A 20,549-nucleotide genomic window follows, 5' to 3' on the forward strand; every position below is an offset into this window, starting at 1 on the left:
TCCTGGTGAACTTCCATACTCTGTTATTTTTTTTTATTTTTTATTTTTTTTAAATATTTATTTATTCCCTTTTGTTGCCCTTGTTTTATTGTTGTATTTATTATTGTTAGCTATTGATATCGTCGTCGTGGTTGGATAGGACAGAGAGAAATGGAGAGAGGAGAGGTAGACAGAGGGGGAGAGAAAGACAGACACCTGCAGACCTGCTTCACCGCCTATGAAGCGACTCCCCTGCAGGTGGGGAGCCGGGGGCTCGAACCGGGATCCTTACGCAGGTCCTGGCGATTTGCGCCACGTGCGCTTAACCCACTGCGCCACCGCCCGACTCCCCCATACTCTGTTATTTTTACTGTCATTGTTAGTACTGAAACTACCCCGTACTAACTGTGTCAGCAAGTCATTTGACCTCTGTGGTCTGTTTCTCTGTGCAGTGGGGCCACAGTGGCTGTTCACGGGTGACTAAATTGTATGGCTTCCATAGTCAGCGCTCAGTCGATCAGACCTCCCCGTCCCCTTACACTTTGTTCACTGCATCTGCGGGCTTCTCTTTTTAGTTGGGTAGTTCATACTTGGGAATTTTATCTCTGAATTAATTTTTTAAAAACTCTACACCTTGCTTAGGGAGGCAGCTTAGTGGTAGAATTCATGTCTTGCATTCTTGAGGCCTTGGGTTTGATCCCCAGCACCGCATTAAAAACAGACAAACAAACAAACAACAAAAAAGTAAGGAAGGCAAAAACAGATAGAGCATCACAAATGATGCTTTGGTCTCTTGTTCTTTCTCACACAATGAAGTTCAAACCTCGAAACCTTTCATTATATGATGTTTCCATGCTTTATCGTAGGAGACTTGGGAAATTCCTAATACTGTAATGGGATGGGCATTATTGTTAAAAATGAAATTTAAACCTACAGGTATATGTAAACATATGCAATTTAAATATATGAAGCATACATATATTATAAAGCAAATTTATTTAAATTGTTACTATATTAGTGGTCTCTAGCATTAGAGTGGATACCATGGCATTTAAGGACGCCAGGCCCAGTGATTCCAAAGATACCTACACCATTAGATTGTATGCCACTTATCTTAACATTGAGGAACTTGAAAGGCCTTTCCATTACTTGTTTTACTTTTAAATATTTATTTCTGTTTATTAGGTGTGAGAGTTTCATGGGGTGGGGAGAGAGAGCTCCGATTCCCCAGAACCCCAACTCCCTAGGGAAAGAGAGAGGCAGGTTGGGAGTATGGATCAACCTGTCAACGCCCGTGTTCATCGGGGAAGCAGTTACAGAAGCCAGACCTTCCACCTTCTGCATCCCACAATGACCCTGGGTCCATGCTCCCAGAGGGATAGAGAATAGGAAAGCTATCAGGGGAGGGGATGGGATACGGAGTTCTGGTGGTGGGAGTTGTGTGGAGTTGTACCCTTCTTATCCTATGGTTTTGTCAGTGTTTCTTTTTTATAAGTAAATAAAAAATCACAAAAAAAAAATCACATAAAAAAAAAAAAAAAGAAAGCCTGAGCACCACTCTGGTATATGCAGTTCTGGGAATCAAACTTGGAGCCTCAGGTATTCAAGTCCAGTGCTCTATAAATTGTGCTACTTGCCTAGCCACTTTATTTTATTTTATTATTGTTATTATTTGCTGGGGCTCGGTGCCAAGACTATGAATCCACTGCTCCTGGAGGCTATTTTTCACATTTTGTTGCCCTTGCTGTTGTTGGAAAGGACAGAGAGAAATTGAGAGAGGAGGGGAAGACAGAGGAGGAGAGAAAGATAAACACCTGCAGACCTGCTTCACCACGTGTGAAGCGACTCCCCTGCAGGTGGGTAGCCGGGGGCTCAAACCGGGATCCTTACTCTGGCCCTTGTACTTTGTGTCATGTGCGCTTAACCCACTGTGCTACCACCCAGTCCCCTTCTTTTCTTTTTTGTTAATTAGATGGTTTTGTTTTTGTTTTTAGACAGAGATAGAGAGGGAGAGAGAGAGAGACCACAGCACTAAAGTTTCCTTCACTGTGGTGGGGGCCCAGTATTTATTTTTTTTTAATTCAGTATTGGGGAATGAACTCAGGACCTTGGGAACATGCAATACTACTGAGCAGCCTCTGGACCCTTGTTTGTTTAGAGTGATAGAGGGAGAGAGGCAGAGACAGAGAAAGAGGAGAATTTACAAAAACTCCAAACTCTAATGAGACCTCCAGAGCTCTCATTCCCTTTACCAGTGGAAGAACTGGCCCCAGACGCTGGTGGAGAGGACCTGACTGAGAGCTGGTGGAGATGGTCAGACAAGTGTGTACAAACCGTGGGTGGAGCCGCAGAAACCCTTGACAAGCCGTGGTGTTCGGCTTGGGAGGGTAACAGTCATGGCAGCTAACGTTTACTATTATGTGATACTGTATCCTAGCAACAACCCCACCAGGGAGAGTGTATCATTCCCATCCTGGAGATGTTGAATAACTTGCTGAAGCTGATGAAGCCGGCAAAGGGTGAAGATGGGTAATGGTGAGCAAGACAAAGCAGGTAGTTTGAAGTGGCTCGATTGGCTTGTCCTCCCATTAGTTCAGGCAGCTCGCGTCTTCCTGAGCACCTACTTTGTGAGCAAGAGCAGACAGCCCTGTGGCCACAGGGGTGCTCCCTGGGCACAGGGCAGATGCCTATCACATAGTCTCAGTGGGTGTCCAGTCACGAACTGAGATCAGCACCTTCCCAGCTGAGGAGTGTGGTTCTCTGAAACCATCTTCATCTAGCCTGGTTGGGGCAGTCAGTGGCGTTGAAGAGAACATGGGAGCAGAAGAGCTGAGCAGGGCTGAGTGTGGTGGAGATAGCCAGTGACTGAGTGGAGCAGTGCAGAGACCGAGCGGAAGCAGCCCGCACTCTCGCTCTGAGGGCACTCCTTCAGCTGGGTGACCCCAGGGCACTTAGTTCTCGGTTTGACCAGACATTGGTTTCATCATCCAGCACCTCTGTGTAGTCTCTGTCCACCCTCAAAGGACTTATAACTCATTACCCTGAGAGGAGGTGGTGTTTGCAAACTAGTCATCAATTAAGTTTAGCAAACTTAGAAGCAGGGAGTGGACCCCTGTCTGTGCATGCATGCATGTGTGCACACGTATCTGTGTAGGTGTGTATGTGTGTGCAGTGTAGATGTGTGTCCTGGGATGTTAGAGGTGGGAGGGCTCGAGGGGTTGACCTCTTCTCTGCCTGCACCCTGAGTATTCTTCCTGTACCATCTATCTGATGCTGAGCTCTGTTTTGATATCTTCAATGACATTCTGTTCCCTGTAGGGACAGGCTTTGTTAAGATAATACAGATGTCCCTTACATTATACTGCAATCTATCTTCTTGTCACCTACAAGACCCCTTTCCCTAGAACAGGAGAGAAACTCCTTTTCCCCCAGGAGCTCAGATATGGCTGCAGTGAGTGACTTCTCCCTGTGACTGTGGCCAGTTTTCTTTAACCCAGGGGGCCCTTTGGGGGAGGTTTAAGAAGCTGGCCCCCCGAATATTTATCTTCTCTGATCTAGGGTACCCTCCTCACTTCTGAAACGTAGTACCTAATCACCTTCTCCTTGTTTGCCCCCTCTTTATTTATACTTTATGGTTTGACACTTGCAAAAGACTTCAGAACAGTGAACTAAGTGCTAATGAAATGACACACTGTGACTTCAGTTGTCGGGACCCCTGAGCCAGCTTACTCGCCCCTTTGTCTGTTTCCTTGAACAACACCGCCACCTTCCCACACCTCTTGACGTCCTCAGGTATCAGAGTGGTATTTACTTCCTTCCTGCCCTTCCTCTCACTTCTAATAGGGTGCCAAGCCTTGTAGGTTTATACTTCCCCTTCTCCCACACTGTGACTTCAATCCTAGTTTTAGCCCTGATGTGTTTTAGGCTTGTGGTGTTGTGTACAAGGCAGTACTCCCTCCCTCCTTAATGTTTTTGTAAGCCAGCTGTTTTATTTATTACATTAAAGATTTATTTATTTATTTATTTATTTATTTATTTATTTTAGTGGAAGAGAGGGAGAGGCCAGAACTCCGTTGAGCTCTTGCTTCTGGAAGTCCTGGGTAGTAAACCTGAGACTTTAGAACCTCAGGCATGACAGTCTGGCACTATCTCCTTGGCCTAATTAAAAAAATATTTTATTTGCTTATATTGAGAGGGGGGGGGGAAGAGGGAGGGAGAGAGAGAGAGTATGGCAGGAGCACCGCTCAGCTTTTGCTCGTGGTGGTGCTGGGGATTGAACCTGGGACCAGAGAGCCACAGGCATGAAAGTCTTTTGCAGAATCATTATGTTGTCTCCCCAACCCTATCTATTTTTTTTTAATTGTTACCTTTAAAAATGTGTTTTACACTATTTATGCTTGAATGGGGTACATACTGCTAACTTACAAATGTGTACAATCTGAATATAGACTTTAATAAATCTTCACATATTGCCGGTATGTTGTCACACTCCACTCATTTTCAAGCACAGTTCAGAAGGTCTGGAAAGTATGGTGCAGACCCCACTTCCGGCACCTTGCTGCGGCTGGCCCAGATCTGCTCTCCGCACCATGTGACCTTCACTCCCTCCACCCTCCCAGCTTGTGCCTTTGGGTTTCTGTCACTTCTCATCTCTTCTCATTCTTGGAATATCCGCCAATTGTTCCTGCTATCCAAATGTTTGCCTTACATGCAACTTGTCTCATCAAGTCTGCCAGGACTGTTGTCACTTGAAATTCTGCCCTAGGCCCCCTCGGCTCCTTGTCAGCTACTCACTCGGCCCTGGCTGTTCTCTACACTGCTCTGGGACCTTTCCCCAAGCGCGCTTATTGGGCCCATAGTTCTTCTGTATTAATTCTCACATGGACTCGCATTCAAGTTGTATTTTGCCTGCTGACTTTGGAGTCACTTTGAGGTGTCTCTCATTTCTCTCTCTCTCACATGTTATTATTATTATTTTTATATTTATTTATTTTCCCTTTTGTTGCCCTTGTTTTTCATTGTTATTGTAGTAGTTGTTGTTATTGATGTCATCATTGTTGGATAGGACAGAGAGAAATGGAGAGAGGAGGGGAAGACAGAGAGGGCGAAAGAAAGACACCTGCAGACCTGCTTCACCGCCTGTGAAGCGACTCCCCTGCAGGTGGGGAGCCGGGGGCTCGAACCGGGATTCTTCACCAGTCCTTGCACTTTGCACCACATGCGCTTAACCCGCTGCGCTACCGCCCGACTCCCTCTCATATGTTATTTTTATCTGGAGACACAGATCAGTCAGTACTTTTTGGATGACATTAACCATCCATTTCTTTCTTTCTTTCCTCCTGCCTTTCATTTTTTCCTTCTCTCTCTCTCTCTCTCTCTCTCTCTCACTCTACCTACCTATCTATCTTTCTCTCTTACCAAAGCACTGCTCAGTTCTGGCTTATGGTGATGTGAAGGACTGAACCTGAGACTTTAAAACCTCAGGTAAAAGAGTCTCTTTGCATAACCATTATGCTGTCTACCCCACCCTACATATCAATTTTTTTTCTTTTAGGTCAATTCTTTTTTTTTTTTCAGACAGTCTTCTTTTTAATTTTTTTTATTATCTTGATTTACTTATTGGATAGAGACAGCCAGAAATTGAGAGGAAGAGGGAGGTAGAGAGGAAGAGACAGAGAGAGAGAGAGAGACCTGCAGACCTGCTTTACCACTCACAGAGTTTCCCCCCTGCAGGTGGGGACCAGGGGCTGGAACCCGGGTCCTTGTGCATTATAACATGTGCACTCAACCAGGTGCAGCACCACTTGGCCCCCTTTAGATCAGTTCTTTAGGAAAAGATTACTTTGTTACATTTGTGATCTGAATCTTCTTGGATTCGAGAACATTTCTGCTTGAGGCAGACATTGTCTGTAGTGCATAAATGAACTGTTTTTTGGGTATACAGATTCCTCGCTTTCTTTCACGCCAGGTGATCTAAAGCCATGATACTTGAGTTGAATGCCTCTATCTCAGTGCTGAGACTCCTGAGTTCTGCCTGGCCTCCTGGGAGGGAGGCTCCTTTAGTGAGGAAAGCTGGATGGTACACAGAGCGTATCCATTTAATCTGGGTTTCTCCCTCCTTAAACATTGGCTGTTTCATCAGCCAGGTTGCCAGCGTGTGGCTGCAGCTGTGTAATCACTGGCATTTTCATCAGCCCTGGAGTCGGAAGACTTGGGTCTTCATCTTGATGATGCCACCTGCTGATTCCTGAACTTGACCGAGTCACTAACCCTTGAAAACTATTTAACCTCATTTGTAAAGAAGCTTAATACTTACTCTCCACTTCACAGAATTATTACAAGGGTTAATTGAGATAGTGTCTATGAATGTGCTAGACACCTGGAAGTTGGTAAGGGAAAATATGTCTGTTTAAAAGACAACGAAAAATACAAGAGTCTCCTCTGCCCTCTGTGAGCCTTCTGCTGCAAGAACAAGAAGGCTTCAGGGAGTGCACCTGCCTGACTGAGCGTGCTTAGCTGAGACACGGAAGGCTGGCCGTCTTGTCGGCCTGGTTTCAGGGCTTGTCTCTAATAGAATGTCCACGGCCTCCCCTGGGAGAATGCAGATTAATTAGTTAATCTTTGTAAAGTGCCTTGAAGGTGAAAAGTGCTGTGTAAGTGGAATGGTTGAATCACTATTGGAGATGTAATAATGGCAGTTCCGTATTCTGGCAGTCTTGCCTGTCATGGACATCAGTAATCAATAGCAGAGAAAGTTCTAAGATGCTTTCCTTGATAAGAAAGGATGAATTGTGCGACTTGTGATAACAACAGCTCTTCCTGCTGGCCCGCGTGTAGCAGCTTGCTAGTAGAGGAAGGCTCGGTCCCCACCTCTGCCACCTGGGGTTCTCCTTGCTAAGGCACACTGGTTGGGAACTCCAGTCAGCTCAGGTCAAGGGACAGCTTGCCAGTTTGGGATGTGTGCTATCTAAGTACATGGATTTCTTTTTCCTTTGGCGACTCCTGTAGCAGCTAAAAGAGTTGAGGGGCCGGGTGGTGGTACACCTGGCCGAGCTCACATGTTACAATGTGCAAGGACCCTGGTTTGAGCCCCCCGTCCCCACCTGCAGGGGGAAGGCTTTGTGAGTGATGAAGCAGTACTGCAGGCGTCTCTCTGTCTCTTTTCCTGTCTGTCTTCCCCTTACCCCTCGATTTCTGGCTGTCTCTATCCAAAACTTAGCGAGTGATGAGGGCAGGCATAGAGGTGACTTGCAGAAGGGTGGCTTTGATCCTTTCCATGAAAACCGGGAAGTGAAAAAAGGTTTCACAAAACTGATGGTACATGAGTTGGACTCTGGAGGTTGAGCCATGGTTTGTTTACTGGATGACTGTAGAATGGAACAGCACGAGTGAACCCAGGAAATAACACACCTGAGTGATCCCACTCCCCCTTCCTGTAATATAATATATATGGGACCAGACAGGGCTTTGCTCCCTCTTAGGTCTCTGGGACCCTCTTGGCATCCACACTGGCTTCCATGAACAGACTGATCCTGAGGGCCGTGTCCCCCCAGAGCCCTGTACCGCTACAGTATTCTGACATTTCCCCCGTGAATCTGTGGTTGCTTTTTAGCTGACACTATAAACCATATGTTGAATGTGGGGCCAGATGAAGCTCTGATACTAAACACAGAGTACGTAGTGGATTTGTCTAGAGTTTAATATGCATTACTCGGTGTTTTGTCTCTTAAGCAGAGTTTTTCTTTGTTAAAATAAACATGTATAAAGAATTTATACAGCGCACATGGTTATGCATATTTATTGCAGGGAATCTGTTAATAATCTATGCCTCATTGGATTTTGCATTTCTGTTGAAATAACAAATGTGGCACTTGGTACAACTGAACGGGTTTGGTGAATTTTCTCTAATCTGGGAGAGGAAGGGCCACTTCTCTTTTTTCCAGCCTCCATTTTTGTCTCCCTGCCTTGGCATTGGCCAGCTTCCCAGGTGGTACATTTGGGAGACTGCTTTTCTGGTTCCCATCGACTCTGCCTCTTCATTTCCCTTCCCTCACCCTCTTTCCTCTAGCATCCAGAGATATTTGCCTCGGGACTGTCAGGATTGCTCCTTTGGGTAAGAGCAGAACACTGTGAGGCCCTCATGCTACATGGAGGGGAAGGCATGTGAAACTGGCCATTAATTGAGCTCAGTGTGAGGCCAAAAGAGATTGTGAACTGGGCAGGCCAGCAGCCTGGTGGCCTTTAAGGAGACTAATGGGGACCCTCTATTGGGTGAGAGATAAGAGATTGATTGAGGTCTTATCTGTAGTTACATTCATATCTGTTAAAATGCAGGAGCACAGGCTTTAGAATCAGGGTCCAGTGCTCATCATTTTTTGATCTTAGGCAAGTCATTTTACCACTTATTACTGACTTTTTTTTTTTTTTTTTGCCTCCAGGGTTATCACTGGGGCTCAGTGCCAGCACTATGAATCCTGGAGGCCATTTTATTGGATAGAACAGAGATAAATTGAGAGAGGAGGGGGAGATAGAGAGAGAGAGAGAGACACCTGCAGACCTGCTTCACCTCTTGTGAAGTGTCCCCGCTACAGAGGAGGAGCCAGGGGCTTGAACCTGGATCCTTGTGTGGGTCCTTGCGTTTAGGATGATGTGTGCTTAACTGGGTGCGCCACCACCTGGCTCCCAACACTCATGCTGACTTTATGGGAAGGTTGCAGGCTTCCCTGTATGGACGAGTTGGTTTGAAAACCATGGTCAACTTTCTTTTGTGATTCGTTGCCTGCATGCGTTTGTTTTTAGAAACTGGCAAGGTGTTTACCTGGGGCCGAGCGGACTATGGTCAGCTTGGGAGGACATTGGAATGTGATGAAGGCAGGAAGCTGGAGAAGCAGGATTCATCCCACCCCTGTTCCAGACCCCGGAAAAGGACACCTTCGTCTCTGCATTGCTTGATGGGGGCAACTGAGGTAGGGAATGGCTTCCTTTATTTTATTTACTGGGGTTTCATTGCTCCAGGTCAAGGTTTTTTCAGGTAAAGAGAGGCAGAGGGAGAGAGGGAAAGACATCACTAAAGTTTCCCCATTGTGGCAGGGCCCAGACTTGAACCACAGTAGCCATGGGAGCTAGCTTGCTGGCCCTGGAATGACTCCCCCTGAACATGCTGGCCTCTCTGTTTCTTACCTCTCAGTGAGGCAGTAGGTCTGATGCAGAGATGTGTCAGGGCTCTTGCCTTTGAAGTGCCTGGCGTTGGAAAGAACAGGCTGCGTGTACTCCTTTAAGGTTTGGGGTGCTCTGAGTCTCTTTTAAAGAGTGAGAAGTCAGTTTGGGATCCAGGGATTGGTTCAGGCTTTGAGGAGGATGTGACTGAACTGGGCCTAGGAGGATGGGTCAGACTTGGGCAAGCAGCTGGCAGAGAGAGGAAGACTTTCAGGTGGGCATACTGTCTTTCCCAGGCTTAGAGATGGGAAGAAAGGAAGTGTTTGGTGGACCATTTTGAAGCATGCAGTATCCGTGGTGGCAAAGATGCAATGATATCAGCAAGATGGGCTGGGACCTGCTCTGGGGGCCTTCTATACAGAGCTAAGCATCTTGCACTTCTGTTTATATTTCCCAGTGTAGAAAACACTTAAGGTTAGCTGTGTATTCAAGCCCTGGTCCCCTGAAATGTTTTGAATTTGTACATTTGAGGCAAGAATCTTAATTTCTCCAGGGTACATACTTCTGTTACTAAATTTTTACTTTACTGCCGTCTTTAAAAGAAGAAGAAGAACAACAACAAACAGGCTTTAAGAAGAACGAGGATGGCCACATAGGAAAAGTACCTCTGAACTCAAGTTGGCTTAATGAAGGAATTTAGTCTTCATTCAGTGTCTGTCAAAAAATTAATAAGATACCGAGACTTCTGTAATTAGCATCAGACTAATTACAGCCCTCTCCACACCTTGGGCTTCCTTCCCCCCGGACCTGCCTGGCATCCTCCTTCCGGGGATGGTTCTCAATTTCTGCTTCACTTCCCAGCTCTGCTCCTCCAGCACCTTTCCTTAGTGCTGAGAGGAATCAGGCTTTGTCTTTCTCTAATTGAGAAGATACTAGACAGCACTGCAGACAAACACAGATACACTAAAGGCCGCCATCGTCTGACTGCCCTGCAAAGCTCACATTCCTTATTGTGTATGCATGTGCTTTCCAAAGTTGAAGTGACAGCATTTATGACATCTAGTATTTGTTTATCTCATCATATTTAAGATAAACATGATGTTTAAGATAATCTTGATCTTTATGATAATTGAAAAAAAAAACACAACCATATGGTTTGAAGAAGGTTCTGGGAATTTCCAGACTATTCTTTGAACTCATTTAGATCTCTTTTCATCATGATGGCGCATGATGCAGTGGATGACCGGCTGATGTGTATGCTCGTCTTCCCCTGAGGAGTGCAGTTGCCGGAAGGCAAGCATGGGCGCCTTTGTGACTCTCGCACGCCTTTCTGGGTTCTTTTTGCAAGGAGCTGACTTCACCAGCAGTGAATTGTGGGAACACAGTATATGTGCTGGTGCCTGTGTGGCAACGCAAGGTGCTGAGAGCTTGGTACATAGTGTTCTAGAGCCTTAGACTTTTCTTTTTTTAATATTTATTTATTTATTTATTCCCATTTGTTGCCCTTGTTTTATCGTTGTAGTTATTATTGTTGTTGTTGTTGATGTCGTCATTGTTGGATAGGACAGAGAGAAATGGAGAGAGGAGGGGAGACAGAGAGGGGGAGAGAAAGACAGACACCTGCAGACGTGCTTCACTGCCTGTGAAGCGACTCCCCTGCAAGTGGGGAGCCGGGGGCTTGAACCGGGATCCTTATGCCGGTCCTTGCGCTTTGCACCATGTGCGCTTCACCTGCTGCGCTACCGCCCGGACTCCTTCTTTTCTTCTTCTTTTCTCTTCTTTTCCCAGAAAATGTAAGACTTTGTGTCCTAGCATCACAGTGGAGGCTCAGAGGCCTCATGGATTTTTTTCTGAGTCTCTGGGTTTATTGGCAAAATGAGGATGATGGCATCTACTGAGAGTTGTCAGTGAAGATTGCACCAGAGTTCTTGGCAGGCAGCAGCCACTTGGTCGCTGTTCATTCCTTTCTCTTTTTTTCCGTGTGCACTCTTCTGACACCCTGGTGGCCATGATGTGCAGCACTGTGACAGACATGGTCATGCAAACATACCAAAGAGCCTGACACTGCAGTTTCCAGTGGAGGGAATGGAGACGTGGAAGTCTGATGGTGAGAACAGTGTGGAATTGTACCCGTTATTTTGCCGTAGGCAAATCGATCTGGCAGGCAAGCCATAGACATCGGTAGCCAGAAACGATTTCCAGACCCAACTCACTAACAGGAAATATTCTCAAGTCCAAACCTGTTGTATGACCAGCAAGTAAATGCACTGACACCCCAGAAACCAGAACAGAAGGGGAGAGGAGCCTTAAAATAAAGCTGCCAAGGAGCTTAGGGCTTAGACTACTCCTTAGTCAGCCTGATGAGAACCCACATAAAACTCACATTAGATAAATCAAGAAAAACAAAACAACAAAAATGTTTGTAAAGATTGCCTGTGGAATCCTTCAGTGCCACCACCAAGATCACTTATCCCTCCCCACCTGCTGGCCCAGTTGGGGAAGTCTAGGGAATGTGGCTGGTCTGGACGTTCTAGACTTCCTTGTCATTTCAGCTTTGCTTTGCTTTTTCGTTGTTTTTCTTCTGTTTTCCTCTCTGTTCTCTGCCCTTGCTCTTTATTCTCAAGGCCTCTGGTTCTTACTTCCAACTGGGACTTTGTCTGAGCTTCCCTCTTCTTAGCCCCTAGGCCTTCGTCTGGTGTTCAGTCGATCCTTCATTTTTTTCTGAGACCTGGACCTTGTTCCTCTGAGGAACTTGCAGTTCATCTCTGGTTCACATCCCTATGGCCTTGCCCCTGTTTCCAGGGATGGGAAGCCTTGTCGTCACTACTTTTCTAATTCCCTGGCTGCTTCCTGCTCCCCTGGCTCTGTGTTTTCTACCTCACCTTTTCTGCTCCCTGGGCTTTACTCCTTCTTGACTGGGGTGGGGGTGATGTTGGGCATTTTGTCATCAGCTCAGTGAACATTGGTTGGCACTTGCCATATGCCCATGTTGGCCACACAGTTGTGGGTAGGGTGTATACATGATAAAGAGTATGCAGTCTTTACCCTCAAAGAAATTCCAAGCCTGTCAATAAATCCTTACTATAAAGAGTGAAAAAAAACTCTATGAGCCGTGTTCCTGAAAGACCAAGGGAGCAGTGAGGATGGAATGGTCTATTCTGAAAGACAGTAAACAAAAGAGAAATGCATTTGCACTAGTTTCTTAAAAATAACTAGGAGGTTAGCAGAGGGGGAAGGGCATTCCAGGCAGAGGGGACAACAGGAACTAAAGCCATGGTTCACATTTGCTTTGAACTCCTGCAGCAACCTAGATGCCGGTCAGTCCAGGTGGACAGTCCTCCTCTACCATCACCTCCACCTCCTCCTCTTCCTTCTTCTTCTAGCTTTGCTTTCTGCCTGCCTGGGTAGTCTGCCCCATCACTGTCATCAGTCCTTCTGATAGGAAGGAAAATTATGCCCTATGAGTTGCCTCCCTGGCTCCCTCCCTGTGTGAGGCTGTGAGGTGGGCCAGAATAGCAATGGTTATCTTCATTTTTTAGTTGAGGAAACTTAGACCCAGGGAGACTAACTTGGAATTTGGAGATGACACACAGTCCAGTTTTCAGAGTTTCTAAGGACCTGAATTGGGGTGCAGTCTGTAGCCATGGTCCTGAGTCACAGCTCTGGTTTCAATTCTGCCCACGTTTGTTGAGAAACATCAAATCCCAGCAAGGCAGCTCAGTGTGCCCTTGCACGTGTGTGCATACACACACTGCCGTTGGAAAAGTGGAAGTAAATTAGAGTTGAACCAGGGACTGGGTAACTGTCAAACCCAAGATACATCAGCCCTCAGTTTGCTGCAGGACTAAAGCTGTTTGCTAGAGGGTCAGCCTGTGCTCAGGGTCTAAGTGAAATCCGTCGGAATGAGTGGGAAAGAAGCTATTTTTAGTTTGCAGAGTCACTCACTCAACTATGTTAACTAAGGTTTGAGCCAGTCCCCTACGCTTTCCGCAGTGTTATTTCTGAAGGAGAAATACCACTTGAATGCTGTGTAAAGCCCATTAATGAACCTGGAAGTTTCCAGGGCGTCTTTGTCCTGCGGCTCCCTGGGAAGGCTGCCTTGCCTGAATGACCTTCCTCCTTCCCTTTATTTAATGCATTTCTAATTTTAAGTTTGTGTCAAGACTGTGGGACTTTGGTGCCCTAAATAACACAGAGATCTACCACCAGCAATCAGCTGAGTCCAGAGGGCTCTAACAGAATTGAACACAACCTGAAAATGCCTTTTCAAGCTGCTCTTGGCTAAGTAAACAGCATCGTCGCTGCTCTTGGAGGACCCCGAGGTCCCTGAGACCATGGTGCCCAGGCAGACAAACCCTTCTAGGTGGCACAGCTTGTAAGAGACTTCTGGAAATGGAGTAGCAGTGTTTACCCAACACCCGCTTTGTTGGAGACTAGCAAGCTTGCGCATCTGGGCTCTAGCTGCAGGCTGAATAGGAGAAGAGCCGCCAAAAAACATACCTGAGAGCTGTTAACTAGATTTGCTCATGTCTACACTCAGGAGAGCAAGAGCCACCAGCTAGGGCACTTACTTGAAAGTGGTGGTAAAGAATATGGTGCAGGAAACTCTGGCTTGTCTTCTGCTCTTTTCAGATGTGATTCTAATCTGTCTTCTCTCCTATCACCGAAACATTATGCCCAGGGGGACAAGGGCAGTGTCGAGACTAGTTCCTAGCACCCCTACGTGCTTAGTGGGTGCTTGCTGACTGAGTGAGAAATGATGGAAGGATATGGACTTAGAGGCATGTGCCCCTCTTTTTTTTTCTTTCTCTGTATTTTTTATTAGATAGAACAGAGAGAAATTGAGAGGACACAGAGAGATTGAGGGAAAGACAGGCACCTGCAGACCTGCTTCACTGCTTGTGAAGTGGACCCTCTGCAGGTGGGGAGTTGCGGCTCAAACCTGGATCGTTGTACTTGGTAATAATATGTGCGCTTAACTGGGTGCACCACTGCTTGGCCCTGCATGTACCCCTCTTTAGCTCCTCTCTCTCCCTGCAATCTGCACGCTGCAGTCTCAGATGAGTTCCGGAATACACATTTATTCCCATGTTCTCAGGAAGCCTTTGGGTGTCACATCTGCACAACCAGAGGCCAGATGGGCTCTGACCCTGTACTGTGCTTCAATGACCCAGGCGCTTCTCACAAAAGCTCTTGATGATGAAGGTGAGGCTTCTAGACCTTGTAGCCCGGCGGCACTTCACAGTTTACCAAAAGCTCTCATGCTCACCGCTAATCGGCTTGCTGTTAATCGGCACATACCCACATATGCTTGACTGTCCAGGGAAGAGTGGGACAGCTCCTGCCCCAGGGCGAAGAGAAGTTCATTGCAGGACCAGCGGGATGTGACAGTGGTGGGATGTGGAAGAGTCTGACAGTGGAAATCGTGGATCCTGTTCCTCCCTGTGTCCCTGGGGATCTTAGTCTTGCGCTTTTCGTCCCTGTGGCTTTGTCGGAGCCTGCGGGGTTGGGGTAGGGAGTGGCTGCGGTGGGAGGCGGTGACTGGAAAGACTTCCTGAATTGGAAGCTTTGACATTAAATTAGTTCTCGAGGGAGCAGATGTAAAGTAACGGGGGAATCTTGGCAAGACCTTGCATTAAGAGGAAGGCAGAGGAAGAGCAGCCGGATGGAGACTGAGTATCGACGAGAGGCGGGAGACAGGCCAGAAACTGCAGCGTCTCAGAAGCTACGGACATTTCAGCAGGGAGGTGATGGTGGTGGGCACCTGAGGCCAGACTACTGGTCTGGGGGCCTGGCAGGTGTAGGGGCACTTCATAGAAGTGTTTCTGTGGGTAGCAACTGAAAGTAGGAAATGGGAATGGGAATGGGGAGTGGTGAAAATGGTTGCAGGTGTAGCCGCCTTCTCAGGAGACTTGTGGGATGGAGGGAAGGTGAGAACACACTCAGTTCCTTGAGAAGGGTTTAGTTACAAAGCAAGTCTGTAAGCCCGGTGGCAACTGGGGTGTGTCAGAAGCTGCGAGAGGGACAGGGAGGCAGTGCACCCAGGAGAGAGCACGTGATATCCTGCAGCAGAACGTGGGCTCAAGCCCCCCTCGTCCCACCTGCAGGGGGCAGCTTCACAAGCAGCGCTGCAGATCCTACTCCTGTCTTTCCCCCTCCCTCTTTTCCTCTCCATCTCTTTGCCTCTCACCCTCTATCAAAAAAGAAACAAAAGGAAAAAGATGCTTACTGGAGATGGTGGCATTATGCAGGCACGGAGCCCCAGCAAACAAAAAACAAAGCAAAACAAACAAACAAACAAACAAACACAGAAAGTGCACAAAAGCCTATGAGTACATTCAGGAAGGGCAGTGGTGGGGAGATAGCTAAAGGAAAGCCTCCAATGAGATGAGGAGAGGCAGGACTGAAATCACTAAAGCAGTTGGTTCTGACAAGGTAGGGCGCTCTCTTTCTGCCCCAGAGTAAAGAATCAAGGGGCTACATGAAGGCAGAAGTTTTCAGGTGGAGAATTACTTTCCCTGAAGTATCTATGTTCTTTGTCAAGTTAATCATGAGTTTTAAGGTTTATTCCTATTCAGCAAATATCTCCTGCTTTCTTCTGTGGACTGTGATGGTGCAAGGTGCGAAGAACACACACACACACACACACACACACACACACACACTCACACACACACTCAAGGTTGCTGCTTGGTACCATAATACAGTATTAGTCATATAGTAATTACTAACATGTCCGTATCTAAACCAGACTTTGAGTTCTTTGAGAGGAGACACTGTTATTTATCTTTATATAATTGGGACCAGAATAAGTACAAAATCAGTCATCAACAGACGTGTGCTGGAAACCATGTGAGGGCTCTGGTGGGCAGCGGCCTAACTCTCCCTGCTGAGTCTGAAAGCAAAATGTCTGCTGGAGCAGGAGGTCAATGTGGTCGCGTTCCCTAGTTCACGTCACTCGGTAATAGATCCATCCTGTACAGCATAGTACCTGCCTGGAGACAGGAAAGAGTGAGACAGCATTCTTGACTCTTGATGTCTGTGTGGTGGCCAGGGTAGGTGCTGTCTCCCACGTGCTAGGGGCATGGTCACTGAAGTTCAAAAAGAAAACTGTCACAAGGTCACAGCTACTCTGGAGGTCGCAGAAGTCCGACTTGAACCCCGCTCTCCAAGCTCATATTCTTCTCCTCTGTGGACATTTCTGATCATAAGATGGCCCTCAGTTCTGATTGGGCTCTCACTGTGTGCTACCTGGGTCTGGTGGAGACCTGGTTACCTGTCTCCAGACTCACAGCCTGTGCCAGTGTCACAAGAGGAAAAGCCGAGGGCTGGCAGCTCACTTGAACAGTGTGCTGCTTTGCCATATGCAGGACCCAAGTTCAGACCTGGCTCCCACCGCATTGAATGAAGCATCACTGCAGTGGTCTCTTTTACTCTCCCTCTGCCTCTACAAAAAACAAACAACAGCAACAGCAACAAAAAGGGAAAAGCTAGAGGACTGGAGTATCCTGTGAGGTCTGGGACACTGAAGTTAGCTCAGTTTGTGCTGAACCTTCGTGCCTTCCAGACTTGGAGGTTGATGGGCAGAGTCTTAACTGTGGAGTGAAATGTAGATTGTAATGTCTGCTCTGTTACTTACAGCCCACATGATTTTGGGTCATCAAAACCACTCCAAAATTATTATTTTTTTCTTTTTTTTTTAAACTTTTTTTTTTTTTCTTGATCAAGAGACATTGAGAGGGAAGAGTAAGTAGAGAGGGGGAGAGAGACCCCTGCAGCACTGCCTCACCACTCGTGAAGCTTTCCCCCTGCAGGTGGGAACTGGGGCTTCAACCTGGGTCCTTGTGCGTGGTAATAGGTGTGCCACCATCTGGCCCCCCAAAATGTAGTTTTCTCATCTAGAAACTGGAGTGGTGATATCTGCTTTATCTTACCCACAGGCTTCCCGAGAGACACAAATAAGATATTTAGCTGTACAACATGCTGTACTAGAGTTCCTACTGGATTGGTAGTGTGGGAGCCAATCTGTGTTTCAGATACAGACTTTGTCATAGCACAGGTCAGAACTAATCTTCTGTAATCACTTGTGGTCTTAGGTGCTACATAGCTACTTAGATACAGAGACCCATGCTGGATCTTGTGATAAATACTTCTTAGAATCCGAATCAGGGAAAATACCAGATGCTCCAGAATCCACAGCCAATTTCCTTGCAGTGCCAGGGCATCAATTCCTATCATGGCACTAACAGCAAGGACTTTTCTGCCTTGCTGTCTCTTAGCAGCTGAGCACATTCACTGGGACTGATTTAAAGTTCCAGCGACCTCGTGTGTCACCACCCTGCTTTGCAGTGTGCTGGCTGCCCTGAATCATGCCGAGGGTCACTCTGGAGCTGACCAGCTGTCTTTTCTTGCATCTGACCTTGAGAACTGGGCCGTTCCAGGGGGAAGTAAATCACGCAGAGATCTAGAGTGAAAGTAGAAGTCAGCGAGGGTTTAAATTGGTTTGGTGAGAGAGTGAGCACTATGAAAGCTGAGAGCACTGAAACCAACTCCGCCTCCACCACTGTTCTGGTTTGGACCTTGTTACCTGTTGTCATGTGACTGTGAGAGCTCTTTGGTTGAAAACCCCTGCCTTTGGTTTGACCTCATCCTAACTGTCCCCTGCTCAGCTGCTAACATAATGTAGTAAAATGTAAATCTGACTCTAGTGTCCTTTTATTAAAAAAAGGGACCAGGTGAAGGCTCATGTGGTAGAGTGTACATGTTACCATGCACAAGGATCCAGGTTCAAAGGCTTAGTCCCCATCTGTAGGGAGGAAAACTTCATAAGCATTGGAGTAGTCCTGCAGGTATCTCTTCTTTCTGTCACTCTCTGTCTCTTTCTCCCGCTCTGGCCCTCCTCTCCCCCCTTTTTAATCACCATTAGAAATAGCAGAGCCATGCAGACATCAGGCCCAGCAATAATCCTGATGGTAAAAGAAAATTAAACCTGTAGAAAATGCATAAAAAGCATTTATTCTCATAGCAAATGCAGATTGGATGCCTACTGTGTGGGAGGAATTTAGATGGGCCGCTAGGATGCCGTGGCTAACAAGGCTGTGACTTCCTCCAAAGGCAGCATTGGAGAAATGCTCAACGCATAAACTCTGTGGAGAATGGAGCTATTAGAGTGCAAGTTGCAGGACAGCGAAGGCTCTGCTCACCATCCCATTGCCTTGGTGGGATGCCCAGCACACAGTGGGTGCTCAGCAGATATTTGTTATAAGGGTGGATATATGCCCTTTCTTTCTAACGGTTTCCCTTCTAAATTGAGGTGAACCCCCTCCCCCCCCACCTATTATAAGAAGCTTTCTTGATTCTGCACCTCTCAGAACATCCAGCCTCAGCATCTCCCATTTCTCCTGCCTTCCTTCCATTCTGCGGTCATGATGCCCAACCAATGAGATCATCACACTGTTTGATACTTCTGGGTCTTTGCACATGTCGGTCCCTTTACTTCCCTTTGTCCGTGGCTGCTTGGATAACTTCTGCCCGGCCCCCTAACAGGAAACAGGAAGAGTAGGATGTCTGAGAGGTGTCACAGTGTTCTCATCAGGCAGCCTTACGAGCTTGCCTCTTGTTTCTGGGGGGCTTTTCTTGGCTTGGTGTTCTTACCTACCTTTCTGGGCTCTGTTGAGCTGCTGCCCCTGAGGCCCTCTTCTCCCTCCCCTCTATTTCCCTTTTCCCTGAGCCTTCTTGAAATCCTTGAAATTCAGGATCTGGAACTTGTTGAATTGCTGGAGGCTGGATCCTTGGTTAAGAGTTTTCTTTTTGTGTTTCCTGCATTGACCCCCATCTAGACAGCCGGATCTATCTGCCAGTTCCACCCACTTGCATGAGAACCCTGTGCTGAGCAGGGCCTAGACTTTGTCAGTCCCATTGTCTTGGACCTCCATTATCTATTATTAGGTTGTTAGGAAAGTCATAACGCATTTTTTGCATAGGAGAAAAAAAAGGAAGATATGTCATGACTTTTCCGACAATCCAATAGAATCTGGGTTTGAACCTCTGGTCACTGTGACCTTGTTCTGAATGACAGGAGCATGCCATCTGCTTAGTTCTGAGAGTGGCTGCTGCTCTGAGCTGCCTCCTTGTAGGCACTTTGATACTGACACTGGCATGGACTAAGGCTGCCTACCAGGCCTCCTTGGGCACTTGCACTGAATAGCTGCCTTAGGACCTTGCTCCGTAGTCACTCTTCTTTCCCAAAGGTTATTAGTATTTATTTATTTATTTATTTTTGCGTCTAGGATTATTGCTGGGCTTGGTGTCAGCACTACAAATCCACTGCTCCTAGTGGCCTTTTTTTAAAAAAAATTTTATTTATTCCCTTTTGTTGCCCTTGTTTTTTGTTGTTGTTGTAGTAGTTATTGTTGTTGTTACTGGTGTCATCGTCGTTGGATAGGACAGAGAGAAATGGAGAGAGGAGGGAAGACAGAGAGAGGGAGAGAAAGATAGACACCTGCAGACCTGCTTCACCGCCTGTGAAGCGACTCCCCTGCAGGTGGGGAGCTGGGGGGATCCTTCTGCCGGTCCTTGTGCTTTGCGCTACCTGTGCTTAACCTGCTGTGCTACAGCCCAACTTCCCCCCCTGCCCCTTTTTTGGATAGGACAGAGAGAAATTGAGAGAGGAAGGGAGAGAGAAAAACACCTAAAGACCTGCATCACCACTTGTGAAGCAATGCTCCTATAGGTGGGGAGCCAGGTGCTGAACCTGGGTCCTTGTGCTTTGTATTGTGTGTGTTTAACCCAGTGCACCACCGCCTGGCCCCCTTGCATTCAGTTTTAACCTCTTCTTGGCCTGAGCAGCTGATGCCTTGCCTGGTAGGCATTACTATAATGTATATTAAGAGAAAATATTGTTCTTGTCACATAAAAAAAGAATTAGTTGTCTTTTATTTATTAATGAGGGGGTGGGGTGTGAGAGAACCAAAGGATCACTCTGGCATATGATGCTGGGCTCACACTCGGAACTTCATACGTGAGGTGTCCTCTCCCAGGCTACTGCTCTTGTCTAGTCTAGGGCGTTGGAAAAGGCTGTGGCTTTCAGCATCTTGACCAGCAGGCCAGTGGGTAGGGAGACAGTGGGGTTATCACTAGGAAGAAAAAGCTCATCTCCGTGTGGCTACTCGACTCCCTTCTGTGGTGTGGTGCCTCTCTGTGGGAGCACCGTCAGTGGCAGTGGTCACCTCCCACACTTGCAGGACGCTCTTTGGCCTGGGGACCTGGTGATCTCCAAGCTGAGGGGAGACTGCCTGTGGGTGGCAGAAATGGAAAGAGACAGAGATATCTCTGCAGAAGAGTGACTAGTATGACCATCCATCACACAGCTTCTGACTTTTCAGAGTGGCCAGAGAGATAAGGGGAAGGGAAGC

The 20,549-nt window shown here is 47.0% G+C and overlaps 1 protein-coding gene across 3 annotated transcripts in view; it reads left to right on the forward strand.

The window, feature by feature from the left end:
- The window catches only part of SERGEF (secretion regulating guanine nucleotide exchange factor), a 236,017-nt gene that overhangs the window by 51,643 nt on the left and 163,825 nt on the right, over positions 1 to 20,549 (forward strand). For all 3 annotated transcript variants that reach the window (XM_060177070.1, XM_060177072.1, XM_060177071.1), the window contains one exon: positions 8,779 to 8,945. In XM_060177070.1, the coding sequence (XP_060033053.1) occupies positions 8,779 to 8,945 (167 nt within the window). The remainder of the gene's footprint in view (positions 1 to 8,778; positions 8,946 to 20,549) is intronic.

The sequence above is a fragment of the Erinaceus europaeus genome, chromosome 17, assembly GCF_950295315.1.
Source record: "Erinaceus europaeus chromosome 17, mEriEur2.1, whole genome shotgun sequence".
NCBI classification, from domain to species: Eukaryota; Metazoa; Chordata; class Mammalia; order Eulipotyphla; family Erinaceidae; genus Erinaceus; species Erinaceus europaeus.